This window comes from Prionailurus viverrinus, chromosome A2 (assembly GCF_022837055.1).
Source record: "Prionailurus viverrinus isolate Anna chromosome A2, UM_Priviv_1.0, whole genome shotgun sequence".
Classification (NCBI taxonomy): domain Eukaryota; kingdom Metazoa; phylum Chordata; class Mammalia; order Carnivora; family Felidae; genus Prionailurus; species Prionailurus viverrinus.
The window spans coordinates 72416038-72437410 of NC_062562.1; the positions used below are offsets into that span (position 1 = coordinate 72416038).

Below are 21373 nucleotides of genomic sequence, written 5' to 3' on the forward strand. Positions count from 1 at the left end.
AATCATCTCTGAGCACACCCCAGTATAAGGTTGGTTATCTTAGCCCATGATAATACTTTTTTCTTGGGTTTCAAAGTGTGATTTCAGAAAATTCAACTATAACTCTGCTGGCATATGGCTTGTGATGATCATCTTCTTAAAACCAGCTACGTTATTTTCCAAAATAAATGTGGCCCTCAGTTAAGTTCCATTCTCTGCTCTGTCACAAATTAACCGGATCCTTGAACACTGTCCCTGACCTCACTGAGCCTCCTTGGTTTTATCTATGAAATAGAGTAGTTGGAGTAAATGATCTGTAAGATCCTTAACATCCCACCGTTATGGGCAAGTTTTGATTTGTTCATTGTTCCCCTTTGTGTGGGGCACTTAGAATAGGAATAGAATATGAAAATATTGTGGCCCTCATGTCATTTTTGTCTCCTGCCCCTCTTTCCTTCTGTGAAAGTCTGCGGGGAGAGTATTGCCCACACCCAGAGCATGTCTCCCTCATTCTTCCTCATGCTCTCCAAGTGACGCTTTGCACATCCCTCTGCTGCCAGCACAGAGAGCCATTTAAATATCATTCAAACAGGTTGCCTTTGGAGTAAAAAGGTAACTGGAAAGCCATACCATCTGTTCTATTAAGAGCCTTAATAATGTTGGGGCACCTGGGTGGCTCAGTCGGCTGAGCATCCAACTTTGGCTTAGGTCACGATCTCGCGGTCTGTGAGTTCGAGCCCCGCGTCGGGCTCTGTGCTGACAGCTCAGAGCCTGGAGCCTGCTTCCAATTCTGTGTCTCCCTCTCTCTCTGCCCTTCCCCTGCTCCTCTTCTGTCAGTCTGTCTCTGTCTCTCAAAAATAAAGAAAACATTAAAAAAAAATAAAGAGCCTTAATCATGTTAAAATATAGGTGTATGGAAACATATATGCCCATATTTGTGTTTGGTTTGGGGTAGTTTTCCTTTGTGTTGAAAATCATAGACTGGATTTGAATCCAGCTTAGGTATTTAGGTATTTAGGTATTTGCCCTATGGAAGCCCAATTTCATTATCCAATCCCGTTTTCCATCAAGAACTCAGTGAAGGAGCATATAGATAGCACTTAACACCTGCATCTGTTGGGTCACAGGTATTTGACAAATGGCAGAATTACGTAATACGTATCCATCATATTACCGTATTTGAGTCTAGTCTAAGTGGTGCGTCCTTTTTCCACCTGTCCCCGTCTCTGAAATTGGAACGTGACTTATAATCTGTAGCGTTTCATGATCACTGTTGGTGACGTGGTAGCGGTGAGGAAGTTTCAGGTATCCATAACAAAATTATTTTTTCTTATATTTCCCTTTTTGTGCAAGTACTGGAGTGATCCATGATAAAATCTATGTGTGAGTAAGTCTAAAAGACCTCTTTTGGTAAGTATAAAGCAAGAATTGAAAGTGATAAATATTGTCATTCTGAGTGGTACCTAATATAATGCTGCATCTTTAGCTCAATGGCATCTTGGCTTTGATGGGATACAGTATATAGCATATGTAACACATATATATTGTGTCTGTAGGTATGTAATCAGCAAAAAAAAAAAAAAAAATTCTTTCATTGTCAAGTTTTTTTACCCCAAGAGCACAGCCAGTTTTTCCCAAGTGTTATAATAATGCGCCTAGTTGCAGGAATGTAAACCTAAAGTGTAGACAATGTTTGGGAAATGCTGTTGCTGCCTAAACCCTCCAGGATGAAGGGGAGGACGGCTTCAGCCTGGAACACTGTAGAGGAGGGAAGCATGTGTTGTGTGCAGGTTGTGTTGGCATATTTGTGCAGATGCATAGCACAGGCTCTCGGAGGGTAAGACTTCATGATTAATGGTGTTTATTCTTGACAGAAGCCTCCTTTATTTATCTGCAATACAGTTTAGCGATTTTATCAGGCACCTGAATGAAAAATATTCAGTCATACCAATATTGCAGTGTAAATTGAGTAGAGTCACTTTTTATTATATCTTTCTGCCTTATCATCTGCACAGTAATTTTCTAGCAGAGGTTTGATATGGAAAGGCTGGATTTAGCTGTACTTGACACAAAGCCTCTTCAATTTCCCCTAAAAGTTCAGGCTGCTCTTAGAAATGTGTGTGTGTCTGTGTGTCTGTGTGTGTGTGTGTCTGTGTGTGTATAATATATAAACCCTCCCTCTTATCCAGGCAATTTCAGGATTTGAAAGAATAAAGATAAAATGCACAAACCTGGATGGGAAAAGTGTTGTTAATATAAAAATATCTAATAGCTGTGAACTCCCTGGTAAAAAGCTCCTTTAGTGTTTAAGCCGTGGCTCAGTACTGAGCCTTTGGCGTGGCTACGTGGTCCCACTTTTTTCTAATCAATCACCATCCAAATCCAATCAGCATAAAACCAGACCCTTTCATTTCTCCTGGGAATAATATCAAAGTCGAAGTCCAGAGTGGCCCAGGGGGGACATTAGTCGCTGTGCTGATGGAAAATGCCATTCAAGAGAGAAAGGAAAGGAAGTGAGATCCCATTTGTAGGACACTCAAGAAAAGAGTCCCTAAATTTTCAACCAAACTTTGTTTAAGTAACAGACTTCATCACATGAGGTGTCGGAGCTCATCAGTGGCAGACAGGGACGAAAGATTTGAACCATAGAAAAATTATGCGATTTCAGGACCAGAGAGACTTTAAGCCTGGTGGGTCGAATGGAAATCCTGTCTGCCAAAGACTCACATTTTACAAATGAGCCACGTAAAGCCCAAAGAGCCATTTGCAGTAAGTGTGTGGTCCTAGGCACACATTCTCTAAGGGTCATAAGATCAAGCCAGGAATTCCAGCACACCATTTAGACATTTCCATGTGCTTAAATCTGCCCCTGCTGTGGCATCAGAATACTGGCTTTCACTGTGGAGAAGGGGATAGTAGTTAGTACACCTGGTGGGTCCTTTTCCAGTGGCCAGGCTCCTTGTCGCTTTTCCACAGGGATGTTCCTCCCTGTGCCCAGGGCAAAGTTTTCTGAAGCCAGGATAGTCAGGACCCTACGGAAATTCTCATCCCCTTACGTGGAAGCTAATGCTTCCTTTCTGTTGAGTAATATAGACAAATTATTCCCTAGTACATTAGATATACTCTGGTGCCGTATTTAATTTATTTTTGAAAAGTCTGATACCTTCCCAAGGGGGAAAATTCTGGAATGTTGATAGGTATAAAGTCTTAGCACATAGTAGAGTCCTAGAGGTCTATAGCCAGTGAAATCTAAATAACCTGCCAAATCAAACGGGCCCACCTATTTTACCTTTACTAGGCCAGAGGCACCTAGCGAATCTTGGGGATTTTATTCTGGAGGAGAGCCATTTGGGTAATTAATAATAGTTCCTTGATGAACTTCCTTATTATCCCTTAAAATAAGGATAACTTAAAGAAGGAGAGAAAGCGTGAGTCAGATATATTTTGCCAAGGATCATAAGAGACAACCCTGAAAACAACCTAGTCAGTAGTTAATAGTAATAATAATTATTATGAGGATTGTCATAGTGATGGAGTATAGAGAAAGTCGACACTGGCTGGTGGAAGACAGACCTATGCTCGGCATGCCAGATTGCTGCTGAGAAAGGATACTCTGGCTGATTCTTGAAATAACCTCTCAAAATAGAAATTAACACAGAAGACTCATACTCATCTGGGCCCAGAATTCCAGATGCACCCTTGTCTTTGGCATGAATATTCCCCATACCACCTGCATAAGGGTTCAACGTGAAGCAAGGATTTACTGTTGGAACCTAACTTCCTGTTTCTAATTAATTATTTGCACCCAATATCTGAAGCCTCCTACTAAGTGATCTCTCAGTGAAATAACAGATCCTGGCGTGGGGGCTCTCAAGATTTTTAAAATATCTCTTTACCTTAAATTGTTGAAATTTCCAGGTAAATTCACACAGACTTGTGTGTTGAGTTGGTTAACTCCAGCAGTTTTTTTTTTTAAGTTTATTTATTTTGAGAGAGAGCGAGAGTGAGTGAGAGAGAGCATGAGTTGGGAAGGGGCAGAGAGAAGGAGAAAGAATCTCAAGTAGGCTCTGTACTATCAGCACAGAGCCCCACATGAGGCTCAATCCCATGAACCATGAGATCATGACCTGAGCTTAAATCAAGAGTTGGACACTTAACTGACTAGGCACCAGGTACCTCTAAATCCAGCAGTTTTTTGTTTTGTTTTGTTTTGTTTTTGAGACAGAGTGTGAGCAGGGGAGGGGCAGAGAGAGAGGAAGCAGGCTCCAGGCTTAGAGCTAGCTGTCAGCACAGAGCCTGATGGGGGCTTGAACTCATGAACTGTGAGATCATGACCTGAGCTAAAGTTTGGACGCTTAACCGACTGAGCCACTCAGGAATCCAGCAGTTCTAATCGAATCTCTTGTATGTACTTTATGGTCCTTTTTCTTTGCACCTGGTGGGTATCATGGTTCAGATCCAAAAGTTCCCCCAATGAAGGACGTCATGGTTGATAGAACTCTACATGATCAGAAAGCCTAACACCTGGACGAACAAATGTCACATTGCCCAGGGTTTTTCTAGATACTCTTAGTTAGCTCACGGGGCTTAGGTCTGTGCCAAGTCACCCCACACTATTGTGTTCCCGTATCTTTCTGTTTTGCTGTGCGTTTTCTTTTTGGAAAAGAACACTGCCCTGCCACTTGGAGTGCTGCTTTTGGATAGAATTCGTAATTCATTAAATTCCAAAAAAATAAGGTCTGTTAGAATGAATGGAAAGTTGGCAGGAATGTCAGAGAAATCAGACTTCGAAGTTTTTGTCAAAACTCCCCTCCCCCCCATTTTTTTCTTCTCTCATGGCAATGAATTTTTGAAATAAAACCAAGAATAACCATGCCCTTGAATTTACTTTGGGAGGAAAGAAATGCTGTTCGCTTTACTAAGGTCAAGTCAAGTCGCTCATTTATCTGCTGTGTGAGGTGAGGCCAGGTGGGGTGCTCCTAAGGGTGTCAAATAGCTGACTCATCCTGGCTGCAGAACAGCTCCATCCCTGGGGGGTCCTGGGAAGTCACTGAACAAGAAGCCCATGAAAGCTGGGTGACTTTGGCCTTAACCAACCCAGAGCTCTAGAAAATAACAGCGGCAAGGAGGGTGTTGGTTGTAGGGGCCAGTGTTTGCTGAGAACTTACCATGGGACAGGTGCCAGGCTGAATGCCTTATGCCTTCTTTCTCGTTAACACTTAAACAGTACAACACTGCTTCATTTCCATCCTGGCCTAAAGAGCTTGCAGCAGAGCAGACTTCTAAAGATCTGGTCACTCAGAGGCCACCTGGGTGGCTCAGTTGGTTGAGCGCCGACTTTGGCTCAGGTCATGATCCCACAATTTGTGGATTCAGGCCCCGCGTTGGGCTCTGTGCTGACAGCCCAGAACCTGGAGCCTGCTTTGGATTTTGGGCCTCCTCTCTCTGCTGCCCCTCTCTCGCTCATGCTCTGTCTCTGTCTCTCAAATAAACGTTAAAGAAAAAAAAAAAATTAAAGATCTGGTCACTCAGCACCAAATCTGTCTCAGGGCTTATAACGTTGACCTGTGTGAGAACTACCCTCCACAGGGAGAAACGGAGGGGAGTGAGTCCGGAGGCCCCGTGGGCCTGGCGGGATTGGCCTCCCCCGTGGCCTGCCCAGGGGGAAAGAGAGAGCGTTCACAGGCGAAGATAACTATTCCGAAGGACAGCTTGTTGTCTTAGAGGAGGAAAGGAGAAAAGGACAGGGTTCATTTGCTGTGTTACCACAAACTGGATGGGAAGCTCTCTAGAAAACAGGGCCCCGTTCAGTGTTCCAGAATCTTACCACTGAGAACAGCTCTATGCCCCTCCATCTGCCAGGCATCAGGTTAGCAAAAGAATCACAGCCGGACGTCTGAACTTCTGCACTAGGGAGTCAGAGTGGTTTCCTTGTCAAAGTGGTATCTCTGTAGACTTTGTGACAAGGCATCATATTAGTTCTTCTAATAATTAGTCCTTATATTTACATTTACAGTACATTATAAATACGTTAACTATTATTAATACATTATAGTTCTATTTTTTAATCTGTTCATAAATAACACATAAGTTATATATTAAGATATGTAATTATATATTCTATTAATAATTCTAAAAACTGCATACTGTTAATTTTTTTTAATGGTTCTGTTTTTCTCACAAACTATACAGTGATTGGGTAGTGACTGAAGGTAAGGAAGATGATTTCTCATATATTTATTACACATCGGAAAAAGAAGCATACTGTCATATGGAGTATTTGGGGTCCATTAGGATAACAAAAGAGGCTGCTAAAAAATATATATATGCTTTCATGGAACTGAAATATTCAAAACCAATGACAGGTTATTTAGAAACTGTTTGATCAGCTGCCACTTGGGTCGAGGATCCTGCCTTCCCCACTGGTTCTCTGTCTTCTGCCCTCGTTTGTGACGTGTTACAGACACGCATCGATCAGGCTTCTTCTATCCAAGAGTTGGGGCAGAAAGAAGACTTACACCGTGGGAGGTGGTCATTTACCTCTAGGGGTTTATTTGAACCAATAGTGTTTGTTAAGAACTCTTTTTGATAACAGCACATTGCACATTGTGGTTACCTGAATGGACTTTGTTATTTATTTTACTATTATTATTATTTGAGTATAGCCGACAGACAATATTACATTAGTTTTGGGTGCGCGTGGTCGTGTGTGGACAACTCTGTACACGTTGCTGTGCTCACCACAAGCGTGGCCACCCTCTGGCACCTACAGTGCCATTATAGTACCATTACCTACATTCCCCTGTATTGTACCTTCTGAATGGCCTTTCTTTTAAAAATTCTTTGACTGTTTTCCTGACCTTGAAATCTCAATCTGTTAACACAGAATTATATTTACAGTACAGAAGGGAGGTAAATTTTGTCAAGTTATTCTTTGCAGCCTTCTCAGGAAGGAATCAAGTCAAATTCAGCCACAAACAATTGCATTATCCATGTGAGAGCTATATAGCGTTGGTTCAGTTGACAGAGGAGGTGACTGACAAGGGTTGGGGATATTCACGTGGCCTCTCCCTTTGGTTGGCTTATTAGCAGGACCTTTCCTCCCCCAGAATTAACATACAGAAGCTTGTCCTCCATGGTTTACTTCGAATTTACACTCATGTGCAACTACATTGTCTGTTTAACAGCAGTAAGTGTTGTTATTTATGGTATTTTTTATGTATCAATAATTCGTAAATTTCAAGAACTATACATATATATCTATTTGACTGTCTGAATTTAATGGAAATGGTTGAAACCACTGTGGCACATAGAGATATGTGTCTCCTTTTTAAAAAAACATAAAACATAAAACACATATAGCTCAATGAATTGTAATGAGTTATCACAAAGTAAGAACCTCTGACCACTAGCCAAATCTAGAAATAGAACACCAGCACCCTGGAAGCCCACACACCCAAAGGTAAACATTAGCCTGGCTATCCTAATGCTAGCGTTCAGATCTGTCTGTTATTGAACTTTATATAAATGGGCTCATACAGTATATTATACCCTTTTTGTAACCGGGCTTCTTCCATTCAACATTGTGAGGTTTTCCACATTGTGGTTGGTCATTTTTCATAGCCGTTCCCCGTTTCATTGTATGAATTATTTACCCATTGTACTGTTTTTTTTTTCTAATGATTTTATTTGTTTAAGTAATCTGTACAACCAGTGTGGGGCTCAAACTCAAAACCCCAAGAGTGAGAGTCTCACGCTCTACTGACCGAGCCAGCCAGGCGCCCCACCATTCTGGTGTTGATGGATATTTGGATGTTTCCGATTTTAACATGAATAACGCTGCTCTGAATGGTCTAGGACATTGTGGCACACGTGCACACATTACTGTTGTGGATGTATCAAGGAAAGGAATGGCTGGACCATAGGGTGTGCATTTATTCGAGTACGTAATACCCAGCTGTTTTCCAAAGATGTCGTGCCAGCTTATATATGCACATTGTTTGAGAGTTCCTGTTGCCCCAGATCCTCATCAACACTTGCCACTGTCCCTCTTTTTAATTTTAGCCAACTCTGTGGATGTGTACTGATGACTCATGATGGCTTTACTCTGCACTGCACTTATTGATGATGTTGATGTGCAGTCTGGTAAAAGATATTAGAGGAACCTTTTAATATTGAGGGAGAAAGTATAATTTAAAATTTGAGTATTTAAAAAGTACATAACACGTGAAAAAAGTGCTGGTACTAAATAAGTTAAAATACTGATTTTGGTTAGATCTGGATAGCTTGGACATAGGGAGTAACTTAAAAAAATTTTTTTTTAATGTTTATTTATATTTGAAAGGGAGAGAGAGAGGGAACAAGTGCTAGTGGGAGAGTCAAGGAGGGGAAGAGAGACACAGAGACAGAGAATCTGAAGCAGGCTCCAGGTTCTGAACCCTTAGCACAGAGCCCAATGCAGGGCTCAAACCCATGAACCAAAAAGTCATGACCTCAGCCGAAGTTGGTTGTCTAACCGACTGAGCCACCCAGGCACCCCAGGGAGTAACTTTTTTAATGCTGATTTGAAATAATCTCAACTTTTTAATTTATGGATATAAACTGCTTTTATACTCAGCCGTAAATAGGAAACACAAATAAGAAAATCATTTGGGAAAATCCTTTGAAATAATGTTTTACCATTAAAACAAGTATTTCTGTTTTATTTGTTAAAGAACTTAACCATAGCCCTTGAATTTTATATAAGATAATATTCAGCACCCTAGCACTAATGTGTACAACAAGCAATATACTCACCTTCATCTTCAAAGGCCACTTCTATTCAAATCATATCTTCATTTTGTAGTGCAGTTCACGTTCCATATATTTTGTAACCAACATGCATCCTGGAAGCTTCCTGTTGGTGCTTTCTGACTCAACAGATAACACTCGCTCAGCACTTGCTGGTTAGACATTCACCTGTATATGCTGTTCATCCTATGTGGCTATAAACTCTTTGAAAGCAGGGACCAAATGATCATGTATTTTGTTTCCTGAAATTCCTCCCAAGTGGTGAAATCATAATGGATTCTTAGTAAGTGGCTTTTCCATAAAATGTATATCAAATGAACATATCATTGAAAATATTCATCTATGTAGTTATCATGTAGTTTTTAAAAACTGAAATCCAACACGGTAAGTTTGTAAAAGCCTGAAGTCAGTTACACACTCCTGGGAGATACTCTTTAGCTCTAAAGGTGATGGCATTGGGATCTGAAACAGATCCATGCTATCAGCTAGGGCTGTAGCAGCTGTTTTTTTAATGTTTATTTGTTTATTTTTGAGAGAGAGAGAGAGGCAGAGAAGGGGGAGAGAGAACCCCAAGCAGGCTCCACATTGTCAGTGCAGAGCCTGACGCAGGGCTTGAACCCATGAACTGTGAGATCACGACCTGAGCTGAAACCAAGAGTCAGATGCTTAACCAGTTGAGCCACCCAGACACCCCAAGGCTGTGGCAGTTTAACGGAGCAGGTATTTACACAGGGGTGGACAAGTTTAAAGGCCCCCAAAGTGATAGGAAAGCCTCCAGGACTAGCAGAAGTTGGAAGCAGTTGCCAACCCTAATCTGAAGGTGCAGATTGGAGGGAAAAGTGATTCAGTGGGGGCTAGGGCCTCGGATGGGATTACACTTCTGGAGTTGTGGCCTGGGATTGGAACGCCACCAGTGAAACTCCAGCCAGCGAGAGCAAGTGAGGGGAATAAATACCTTGACTCTTTCCTCTAGCACCAGCTCTTGCCAGTGCATCTCGTTAGTAGAATCCAGAGGGAAAGTCAGCCCATCAAGGGAATCTGTACAGACCAGCCTTCCTGGGATGCAGTGGCTCCAGGGGTAAGGCTGGCAAATAGAGAGTAATCGACACAGCCGTCTGTACACTTCAGGGTCACACGATGCTCCTGGGACAGAGGGAGGTTATCTGGAAGCTCACCCTGAATGGAGGAAAAGGTGAAGTCCAGGATTGTGCAAATTTCTGACGGGCATCTAGCGTATTAGCCACGGACGTTTGTGTTATTTGTTTCCTTCACTGAATGGAAAGCTAATTTTTATTATAAAGTTTGATTTATTAAAATCATGCTTATTGAATAATTAATTAGTTGGTTAAAAATACATTATAAGGGATAACTCCCCTTTGTTCTCTGGTAGGCCACCTCTTGAATATGAAGAGTATCTACTGGTTATACAAAGAACAAAATTAAACAAAAGGTAAACTTGTTAGGTAAAAAACCCCAACACTTCATTCTTCTGGTAGTTGGAACCTTCATGCAAAGGTGAAGAAGTATGTGTACGTTTCCAGTATCCCAAGCGATGTGAAAGCCATTGTAATAATCCAGCATATAAACCTGGTTTAATGCTCTCATAATGGGTAATGCAGGTGATTAAATACTGTGATTTTAATCTTGGCATTTCAGTAACCCAATAAGATAGATGAAAAGGCAGTAACAAATTAGATTATATAATGCTATTTCATTCTAACTAAGAAGTCCAGTTATCCTCTGCAATACGTGTTTTTGTTTTTAGGTTTATCATAGTATTGCCGTTAAAAAATGCTCTAATAAGAATCCACTATTCTTTTCATCGTAGTCTATTTTCATGACCTTGTGAAGAACCTAATCCGAGGTCAAGTTGTCTCCACAAACACAACTTTATATTGCTTTATTGTCTTTTTGGGAGAAAACCAAAATGATCCCCACCTTCTTTCTTATCTGAAACTGTACTTCGTCTACCTGTTGGGCAATGTGGAAACCACACGACAGCCCTTCACTGGGTTTTTGTGGCCTTGGAAGAACTGGAAGCGGAATATGGGGTGTCATCCCTGGGTGGGCATGCCAGGCCTCGTTCATGTGAGCCAATGTGGAGGGGTAACGGGACATCAGCTGCGCCCTGACAACCCTCTGTGGTTTGGGCCTCTGCTTCCCAGACAGCAGTTTGTATGATTTAGTTTGGAGGGTCCCAGGCATACTTCTATACTCTTTGGCGACAACATAAATAGCAGAATCTCTGTTCTTGGAGCAGGTTCTAAGTGTCCGTGTTCTTCCTAGAATGTTTGTTGTTTGGGTTTTTCTCTCCGTGGTTTTTGCCGCCTTCGGTGAGCGAGCCACGTACAGCCCCAAGAACAGGGAGAGAACAGAAAGCTATAAAGGCAGAGAAAGACAACGGTAATCTTCAATTCCGTTTCTGTGTATCTACTAAAAATATAAACCAAGAAGGAGACGGCTGTAGTTTCTTTTCCTGGTGGTATTGTAATCCCCAGTGCAGACTTTTAGTAAGCTTGGCAGATATTTACCAGGTCAAGTTTATGATAATTTGTGAAAGAATATATGTCATTTATAGGGAAGATTTTTGTGGGTGCCTCCTCCACACCTCCCACCTTCTCCTCCTTCAAGAATCCATCCGTCTGGTTGTAATCTTGAATGGCGCTTCTATACAAGCATTGAACACATCCACCTGTTACATTTAAAGACCTCAACCTGCCCTCTCAGATTTGCTTTACAGTTTAAAACAAAATAACTGACAGATGATCTCGCTGCCAAGAATTTGGAACAGCAGGGAAATTGGAAAGGAGTGTCCAAAAGTCTTGCCATTTGGACACTTGTTTGCTGAGTTCAGAGTCACACACACCAGTTTTGTTGGGTGGTTCTTAGGACCACCAAGAACATCAGCGACCACCACCATTTACTGAGTGCCCAGGGCTTTTTTAGCATTTACGGAGCCCCTCCCAGGAGGGAGCTATTGTTCCACGTTGTGTAAAAGGGAACTTAACCTTCAGTGACAGAGTCAGTGACAGATTGCATTCAAGTCCAGTGTTTTCAAAGCTCTTGCATTTAATTACTGAGTTCAGGGGCACTTGGGTGGCTTAGTCGGTTAAGTGTCCGACTTCGACTCAGGTCATGATCTCATAGTCTGTGAGTTCGAACCCCCTGTTGGGCTCTGTGCTGACAGCTCAGAGCTGGGAGCCTGCTTCAGATTCTCTTCACCCTCGTTCTCTGCCCCTCTCCCACTCGTGCTCTGTCTCTCTCACTCTCAAAAATAAATAAACATAAAAAAAAATACTGAGTTCATGCTTTAACCACCTTGTGTGGTTTTACGATTTTGCTTGGAAATCCAAGGAGGCGCTTCTAGGGCTCTGTCGGGTTGGGGAACGAAGCAGACAGGTATTGCTTTGAAAAGAGTGTTCCAATATTTCAGTGTTTGACAATCTCATAGTATGCTATATTTGCCATCCCTAGTATGTATGCATGTTTGTTCATACGTATGTATATTAAGAGTAGAACAAATTAGTATAATATGTATGTATGTATGTATGTATGTATGCACACACTGAACATTTATTAGATACCAGACTCAGTGCATGAGGTTTTCCTTAGATGAAGTTGCCAAGACCCCCCAGAGGGTAGGAATCCTTCCCATTTTACCCATAAGGACTAAGAGACGGTGGTCATTGCATACGAAGTCACACATGGGTTCCCCCCAGCTCCCGCGCCCTTCCACGGTACCACTGCTGTGGTGGTCTGACTCACCTGTGTCCAGAATTCCTGATGGCCCCCTCACTGGGTAACCCTTATTGAGGATTTTCCTTTTTGTATCCTGGGGATGGCTGGCCTGTGAATTCTAGCAGGTTTGTTGCTCTAAGGGCAATTAAATAACTTGACAGCTTTCTTATTTGCATTCCTGTCTGAAGGCATGTCCTACCACCTTTATCAGACCTCATATCTCCTCAGCATCATGTCTCTGGAAGGGACATGCGTGAACATGGCATTTACCACAGTGGGTGAAGGTTCCCGACTTCGCCTCCGTGAGGAACCGGCCCTCTTCTCTGCTATTGCTCCTTCCTGGTGTGCAGAGGGAGGGCGGGGCCCTGGCATCTTGTGGGGAGGCCGTGACCAGTCCTTGTTCCTGGCTGCTCCTTGCAGGTCTCTTCAGTCTTCTTGTGGGTATGGGTCAAATGCAGGTGCGGGCGGGTGCAGATGTCAGATTTCCATGGACTTGCACGAGGAGGTGGGCCTCGCCTGTCTCCTGGCTTCCTTGCTTCCTTGGGATTGGTGACCGTCCGGGCCCCGCCTCTGGAATTTTCACGTTGTTCTGGATGCTGATTATTTATTTATTTATTTATTTATTTATTTATTTATTTATTTTTCCTGTGTATGATTCTTCAAAATGAAATCTAGGCCTCTAGGAATATTCTCACGACCCTGGTCAATTCTGGAATTCCAGGAAAATTACAGGTTGCCATTTTTGTCTACAAGGAAAAAGAAATGCCACCGCCCCCACCAAGTTTTAGTCCAGACTGTTGAGACCGAGTATGTTGGGGATCACAGGCTGTTACCTAGTGGATTTCTTGAAATGTCTGCGTTTCCACCTCTCTGCTGTGTTGGTCTCCCATCATAAATCTACAGATAGATTTGTATTTTGTAGGAATTACTTTTGAATCAAAGTGGAAAGATTGATTTTCCTTTCCAGTAGAAAGGGAATTAGTGAACTGGAGGCTCCCCATGCTCTAAAGTAGCAACATGTCGGGGCGCCTGGGTGGCGCAGTCGGTTAAGCTTCTGACTTCAGCCAGGTCACGATCTCGCAGTCCGTGAGTTCGAGCCCCGCGTCAGGCTCTGGGCTGATGGCTCAGAGCCTGGAGCCTGTTTCCGATTCTGTGTCTCCCTCTCTCTCTGCCCCTCCCCCGTTCATGCTCTGTCTCTCTCTGTCCCAAAAATAAATAAACGTTGAAAAAAAAATTAAAAAAAAAAAAAAAAAGTAGCAACATGTCTAGGGGGAACTTCGGATTTAACCAAGGACACAGAGCCAACTTGTTTTGTCATAAAAAGCTAAAATAGGAGAGCCTCCTAGGTTGTGCTGATTTCTATGTAAGTGTAAGTAATTTTACTAGTTTCTGAGTGGGTGCAGAAAGCCTCAAGTTGTTTTGAAAAGAAATTGCTGTTGTCAGGTGGTGAATTCTCCCTCTGCCCACGTGTAAATTTAGAAAACTCTGGATTTTTATTTTCACCAAAAGTAGCATCTGAATAACAAATAAAAAGCCTCCTTTTTTTTTTTTAAGTTCAAAGTGAAAAAGAGTAAGAAAGAGCAAATGAGAATATCCCCCCCACCAACCATATTTCGCCCTCTTTTATTTTCCGCTGAGACAAAATGCATTATCTGATCTTCGGTTTCATTTATTTCGTGCCTCGTTGTGCACTTGGTGGAGCTGGCTTCCCCCAAGATTATGTTCTGACAGGGTGATGGGGCCCAGCACCCGGCCGGCAGGGCGCCTTTGCTTCGGGAGGCGTGATGAAAAAATGTTTCTCCCCTCCCTTTCATCTTACGCCTAAAGCCACAGTGGCGCAAGAGGAATTTGCCCTTTCCAGTAGATCTGTCTGTATCGCGGCCTCTTGCTGTTATGGCCATCCCCTCTGTGAATGAGGAAGCGGAGAGCACAGGCATTCAGCCTGTCGTAGCCAGTTCAGTGGATTACCCACACAAAACATTTCCTATTGGAGACGAAACCAGGCAGTGGGGGGGGGGGGGGTGCCCAAACTGGCCATTCTAGAAACTTCTATCCCCCGGGGAAGGACTCCCCAGGATCGACTCAGGCCATGGTGGCAGCAAGGTGTGTTTTAGAATCTATTTTCATCAGCTCATTATAACCAAGGCATGCGCTTGATCAAAACCCCGTTCTTTTCCAACTTCGTAGCCCCAGGTACTCCTTCATTACTTCATTGCTGGACACGGCTGACCAGGGCGCCACTCGAAACATGAGTGTCAGAGGAAAGGCTCTCTCAGTGCTGGCTCACACAGACAGGAGGAGTGGTCTCCCAAACAGTGAAGCCCAGATCTGTAAAACTGGTTTTTCTCACAGCTGCATGACCCCTGCAGTAAGCGTTCAAACACGGATATAGAGTGTCTCCTGTCCCATTTCTTGCAGACGTTTGCAATTAGCATTCTTTATTTGTGGACAACTCTGCTGTGTGCGTGACCAGATGAATTTGCAATTCCTTTTCTCGGTCTTTCTTTTTTAGTGCAACGCCATGATGGTGAGAGGTAAGTCCGCAGTGGTAAAACTAATGTTCTGGTCAAATGGAACATAGAATCACAGAACTGTGCTCAACTCAGGTGCCTGGTGTGTAGAATTTTTTGTCCTAAGGGAAGCCAGAGGCCAACCTTTATTTTTCTGTACTCAGAGTGCCACGAAATGTCTCAGGTTAATTTTCTTGGCCCAAACAATCGCGTGGTAGCATTCTGCCTGCATTTGTCACCACGGTTTTAAGGTAATGGTACTGGAAACGTATATGGCTGATAAATTTTCCCCCAAGACATTTAAAAATCTTTCTTCTTTTCCTTCACAGACAGCCTGTGCCTATGGAGATATTTGTCTCACCCGCACCTCTTGTGTCTGGTTTTCTTTCTGTCCAGGCCTTCTGCCTTATCTAGTAGCCCCACGTATTCAGACCTGCCCTTCATCAGGATCTCCCCTCACCGGAACCCCGCTGCAGCTTCTGAGCCCCCCTTCAGCCCTCCGCACCCCTACATCAATCCCTACATGGACTACATCCGGTCTCTTCATAGCCCGTCCCTCTCCATGATCTCGGCCGCCCGGGGGCTCAGCCCCACAGACGGTAAGTCAGTCCCCGACCAGCCCTTTCCCCCTGTTCCACCCATCGTGCCTCACCCGGAGCGTGGTATAGAGCAGCTCTGATGTTTACTGAATGTTTCCCGTGTGCCATGTGCTGTGCTAAGTGCTTTAAGAGCATGCTTTCGCTTCAGCCTTGGGACGCCTCCTTGAGGGTTGGGGGTACCGTCTCCATTTTCAGGCGAGGAGAGCAATGGGCAGAGGGGCCATGTAACAGGCAACGTGGCCCGGTGGCTACTAAGTGGCACGTGGAACTCACAGCCGGCACTCAGGGACTCCAAAGACCTTGCTCCCATCCACTGTTCTGTTCTGCCACTCCACGTGCACACAGCACGCACATGTAACCGGCCATTGTGCTTACCTTCCGATGGAGACTTTTCTGTTCTGCACGTGCAGAACACCTCCAATTGCACTGTGCACGCGGACCACCCGGGGAGGATGATAAAATGTGATTCTGTGCGGGGGGTGGGTCTGGGGGGCTGCCGAGGTTCTGCACACTGTAAAGCTCCCAGGTGGCACATCAGCACTGTTGGTCTGTGGACCGTGCTCTGAGCAGCAAGGCTTAGAGAACATGATGGTCTAGATCTGTTGCACGTGCCCTCCATCCTTGGCCATGCCCAGTGAGAACTGGAAGAGGGATGTACGGGAAAAGAACCAGACTTTGACTTTAATTTTATTATACTTGATGCTCATTTTAAACTCTCAAGGGTCAAATTCCTGTTGGTTCTATTAGCTTCCCAATTAATTACTTCTCACAAGACTCTTTAATTGGAGCTGTGTATTCCGTAACTGTCAAATTATGAAACGTTCCTTTGATTCAGGAAGAGCTTTTCCCATCACGTGCATACATATGCAGACTCACTTGTCCACCATTGCTGGAATCTGAATTAAGGTCCAGAACGGTGTGAGCCATATTAATTAGAAATAATGGGTTGTGAGTTTTCTACAGCAGCCCGCAGCGGCTGGTGCTTGTGTAGGAGCTCACAGGAACGCCACGCAGGCCATCTCACCGAGTAGTGGTGTGAACCTGCACCGCCCACGTCCTCCCTGCAGACCCCTCCCGGGGCGGCTGTGCATGGTAGGAAGTGGCTGGGGGGGGGGGGGGGGGCGAGGGCGGGGCACGGATCGCAGGAGGTTTCTCAGTGAGTATCTCTCCAGTCACAGTCCAGGAGCAGCTGTGGTCCAGCAATGGCTGTCGGCTCGTTTCTTTCCTTTGGATTCAGTGCAGTGGGTAGAGTTGTAAGGTACCTAAGGAATAAGTTGTGCCATTTGGACAAGATTCACATTAAAAAAAAAATTAATTTCAGAGAATCAGACCCAAGTTAAGTTCTCCTGTTTTGGATTTGGTTTCACAGTGGGGAAAAAATGGAGAGCCATCTCCATGAGTACTTGGGAGTTTATGGGAATGACAGTGCAGGAGAAGAGAGGGAGAGATGGGTGAGGGCAACCAGCTCACAACAGACTTGGAATTATGCCTGCCTTGCAGAAATTTCATTGGGCCAGTGGAAAGTGGCACCTCTAGTTAAAGCGCCTTCTCATCTGTTTTCCATAATATTTGATGATGAGTATGAATAAAACATTCTTTAGCTTTTTTTTAATGTTTACTTTTGAGAGAGAGAGAGACAGAGAGACAGAGCATGAGCAGGGGAGGGACAGAGAGAGAGGGAGACCACAGAATCTGAAGCAGACTCCAGGCTCCGAGCCGTCAGCACAGAGCCCTACGCGGGGCCTGAACCCACACACAAACCTGAGACCTGAGCCGAAGTCGGTCTCTCAACCGACTGAACCACCCAGGTGCTCCTGAATAAAGCTTTCTTTGATTGGTCGTTCTTCCTTCCTCTTCCTGCCTCTCAAGAGGCTAACTAATACTCCATCACATAAAGTCAAGTCACAGATGTTTCTCACGTGTAGTCTGAGATGTTTGTATATATCTACATATATTTTTATCACGAAAAAAGTATGTGCACGCAGATGGAAAACATACACAGACCTATTGCTAGAATCCCCATGCTTCTACCTAGTAATTGTAAAACAAACTTTTCCTGATGGAATGCTACGTGCTAAGTAAACACTTCCCAAGGGCTGTTGCAATCACTGTTGCCAACAGCCCCTTGCAGCAGCGGTAAGAGGAGGAGTCGGAATTTGCACCCAGCTCTTGGAAAATCTGGAGACCACCCTCGGAACTGCTACAGTGTCTTGCCGCTTTTGCACATAAATTGGCAGTGGAAACACATGATTATCCCACTCTTACTGAGCTGACTCTTGCCAGTAAATTGCCCCAGATTGATAGGTATATTTCCTTTTTGATTTTGTAATGAAAAAAAGGAAGAAAAAAAGAGCTCTAAAATTATGGAACACAAAATTGCAGCTTATCAGCCCATCATGTGTTATTAAAGCTGTGCTGTCTTTTCCACTTATAAGCCCTGGGCCCTCCAGGTAGCGAGAGCTGACTCGGTCACCCCTGCCAGAAGCTTCGGGAAGTATTTTGAGTGTGTCCGGAAAGATATCACAATGGTCTGAGTTGTCTACCACTGTAAGAAATGTGAACCTACGGTGATTTCATATAAGAAACAATTTAACTTGGGGACGGGGGGGAACATGGGGAGGAGAATAGATATACATTCTAATCATTTGGAATTCTTGGTTATTTCTTTAAACTAGCCTTACAGATTTTTAGGATGTATTTTATTTTTTCTATTTTTCAGTTTTATTTTCATTTTTTTCTATCCTTTTTAAAAAAATTTTATTTAAATCCAAGTTCGTTAACATGTAGTGTAATAATGGTTTCAGGAGTAGAATTTAGTGATTCATCACTTACATAGAACACCCAGTGCTCCTCCCAACAAGCGCCCCCCCTAATGCCCATCACCCATTTAGCCCATCCCCCCACCCAACGCCCCACCAGCAACCCTCAGTTTGTTCTCTGTATTTGAGTCTCTTATGGTTTGCCTTCCTCCCTGTTTCTGTCTTATTTTTCAAATAGAAGCTCTCTAGAGCAGACTTCAGTGAAAACACAGTTTGAGCTCCAGCCGTTTTATTAGAATAAGCCATAAAAGGGAGTACTGACGTGGATGGCTCAGCAGACGGACGTTGCCTCCAGAAGCGTTTCTTGTTGACCTTCTTCCAGCTAGTCACCACGCTTTCCTTGTCTCCTCTCCTAGCCCCCCACGCCGGGGTCAGCCCAGCAGAATACTATCACCAGATGGCTCTGCTAGCTGGCCAGCGCAGTCCCTATGCAGACATCATTCCCTCCGCGGCCACTGCCGGCGCTGGGGCCATCCACATGGAATATCTTCACGCCATGGACAGTAAGTGATGGGGCTGTTTTCTGTAGTCCTGGTGGTGGCAGATGCTAACGCGTGAATTACAGAGGAAGATGCAAAGACGAGGTGATTGTCTAACTTCTGAAACCAGAGAAGGGGAAAGAACATTTGGTGCACTCCTTTCCTTGGTCTGCTAAGAAGCTTCCACAGATCTGGCCATCCCGAGACTCCTTGCAGAGCTCAGGGATACCGATGAGCTGGAACATGCCGGCGATTGTAATTTGGCAGCTGTTCAAAAAGCTCTCCTGCCCTGATGGTCGTGATAACAAAATCAGGGAACGTGTTTGATTCCATGGATGGGCTTCACCCAGTTCACTCCTTGGTTTTCTGGATTTTATGCTTTGGGAGTTGATTTTGTTTTTAAATCTGTACTTGGTTTTTAAATTTTTCCATGGATTTATTTTGCCTCATGTTTTCTTTACATGAAAAATTGTATTTCACGAAGACCTTTTATCTAGGAAAAATAAAAAGCATTTCCAAACCAGAGCTATTTTTAGGACATAACAGTAGAAGATAAGGGCGTCATTTGATGCTTTTTTTTTTTTAATTTTTTTTAATGTTTATTTTTGAGAGAGAGAAAGAGACAGAGCATGAGTGGGAAGGGGGCGGAGAGAGAGGGAGAGAAAGAATCAAAAACAGGCTCTAGGCTCTGTACTGTCAGCACAGAGCCCGACGTGGGGCTTGAGCTCACGAACCACGAGATCATGACCTGAGCTGAAGTCGGACACCTAACCACTGAGCCACTCAGGTGCCCCAATGCTTTTTATATCCCTTATTTTTGGATCCCTCAAGGCTTCTGATGATTCCTTTGGGTCACTTATCTAGACATGTAGACAAATGAGCCTATAAATACCATGGTTCAGAACATCCCAAGAGTTCTTATTTATTCAGATTCCTTAAGTTCCATTTGCCAGGTGCCAGAAAGAGGACGTGAAGCATCATCGGAGGTGTCAGCGAAAGCCACGACCCTTATGAATATGACAACTGTATGGCTTTGAGTTGGGCATTTGCTCTGGGTTTTGTTTGTTTTTCCCAGTAGCAGTGCTTTCTCATCTACAGTCTCTCTGGACTTTTATGTGACAAAGGTATACATTGGTCCGCTCACTAGCAGTGGTGAGTAATTCAGCCTTCGGGTTTGGAGTAAAGAGAGGGTGATTGGCTTACACAGAGTAAGATCTACGGCCTTAGTCTCCTGACGGCCGTGAAATAACGCAGTGTGTCACATAGGATCCTAACTTGCGATGGTTTCCATTGGGGAGTTCGTTACCACACACAACGTAGAAGAAACGTGTTACATCTTCTGCAGGGGTTTCGTTGTTTGGCTTTGTAGAGTCAAGAGCTTATATTTCAGATTCATCATAATCACATTTCAATTAGGGATTGTTGAAAAAAACAAGTTCAGCGTTATTATGCAAATTAGTTATTTAAAAATCTGCAAATAAAGAATTAAAATAGGGGAGAATCCTTGGAAGGTCAGCCCATATTACCTTCTATATTTGATGAGAATGTGTTTAGTCAGGCAATGGCGGTTTTTATCTAAATAAAGGATGAAGCTACCCTTTTACTTTGTAAAAACTAATTAAAGGAATTTTAATTTGCCTGAGTATATGGTAAATTGATTGTCATTAAGTAGGAATTTAGATGTCCTATCATTCATCACATAAAAAGAAACCTCCTTTTTCTTTGTCAGAATTTTTTATTAGAGCAGAGAAACAAAACAATTAACAGAAAGCCAGATCAGAGATATCTGTGTTGGAATGCTAAGAATGCCCGGGCTTATATTTCGGAAGGAATCCATATAATCACTGAAGAACTGGGCCACATCTCTTTCTCTTTCAACTTTTTTTTTTTAAGTTTATTTATTTATTTTGAGAGAGAGAGATAGGGTGGGGCAGAGAGAGGGAGAGAGAATCCCAAGCAGGTTCTTCGTGGAGCCCAATGCGGGGCTTGAACTCTTGAATTCTGAGATCATGACCTGAGCCAAAAATCAAGAGTTGGACACTTAACTAAGCCACCCAGGTGCCCCTCTTTCAGCTGTTTTTAAAATGTTCACCTTGTGTTTTAGCTGTTCCCCTTGACAGAGGATTCCAAATCACTGTTCCAAAATGCTGACTTTCTCTGTTTGCTTGATTATTAGGGGGTTAGGTAGAGTATATTCAAGGGTTAGAAAGTGCTTAAAATATTATCTTCCTGCTAGGAAAATGGAAATGACATTTAGCTAAACACAACATAAGAAAAGTACCCAGCATTTCAGTCATAGGAGACTTTTCCAGTGGAGAAGCAAAACGATTGTAAATTAAATGCCTAAGTGGGATGTGTACCTGCAGAGGCAGAGCCTGGCCGGGATCTAGCCAGTCACTGTGATCCACTGTTAACCAGATCTTCAGGACTCTTCAGGTGGCAGAAACCACAAGAAACTG

The 21373-nt window shown here is 43.5% G+C and overlaps 1 protein-coding gene across 4 annotated transcripts in view; it reads left to right on the forward strand.

Annotated features, from left to right (window-relative positions):
• Positions 1-21373, forward strand: part of GLI3 (GLI family zinc finger 3) — a 279910-nt gene that overhangs the window by 168633 nt on the left and 89904 nt on the right. For all 4 annotated transcript variants that reach the window (XM_047849880.1, XM_047849881.1, XM_047849882.1 and 1 more), the window contains 2 exons: positions 15414-15616; positions 18792-18938. In XM_047849880.1, coding sequence (XP_047705836.1) covers positions 15414-15616; positions 18792-18938 — 350 coding nt within the window. The remainder of the gene's footprint in view (positions 1-15413; positions 15617-18791; positions 18939-21373) is intronic.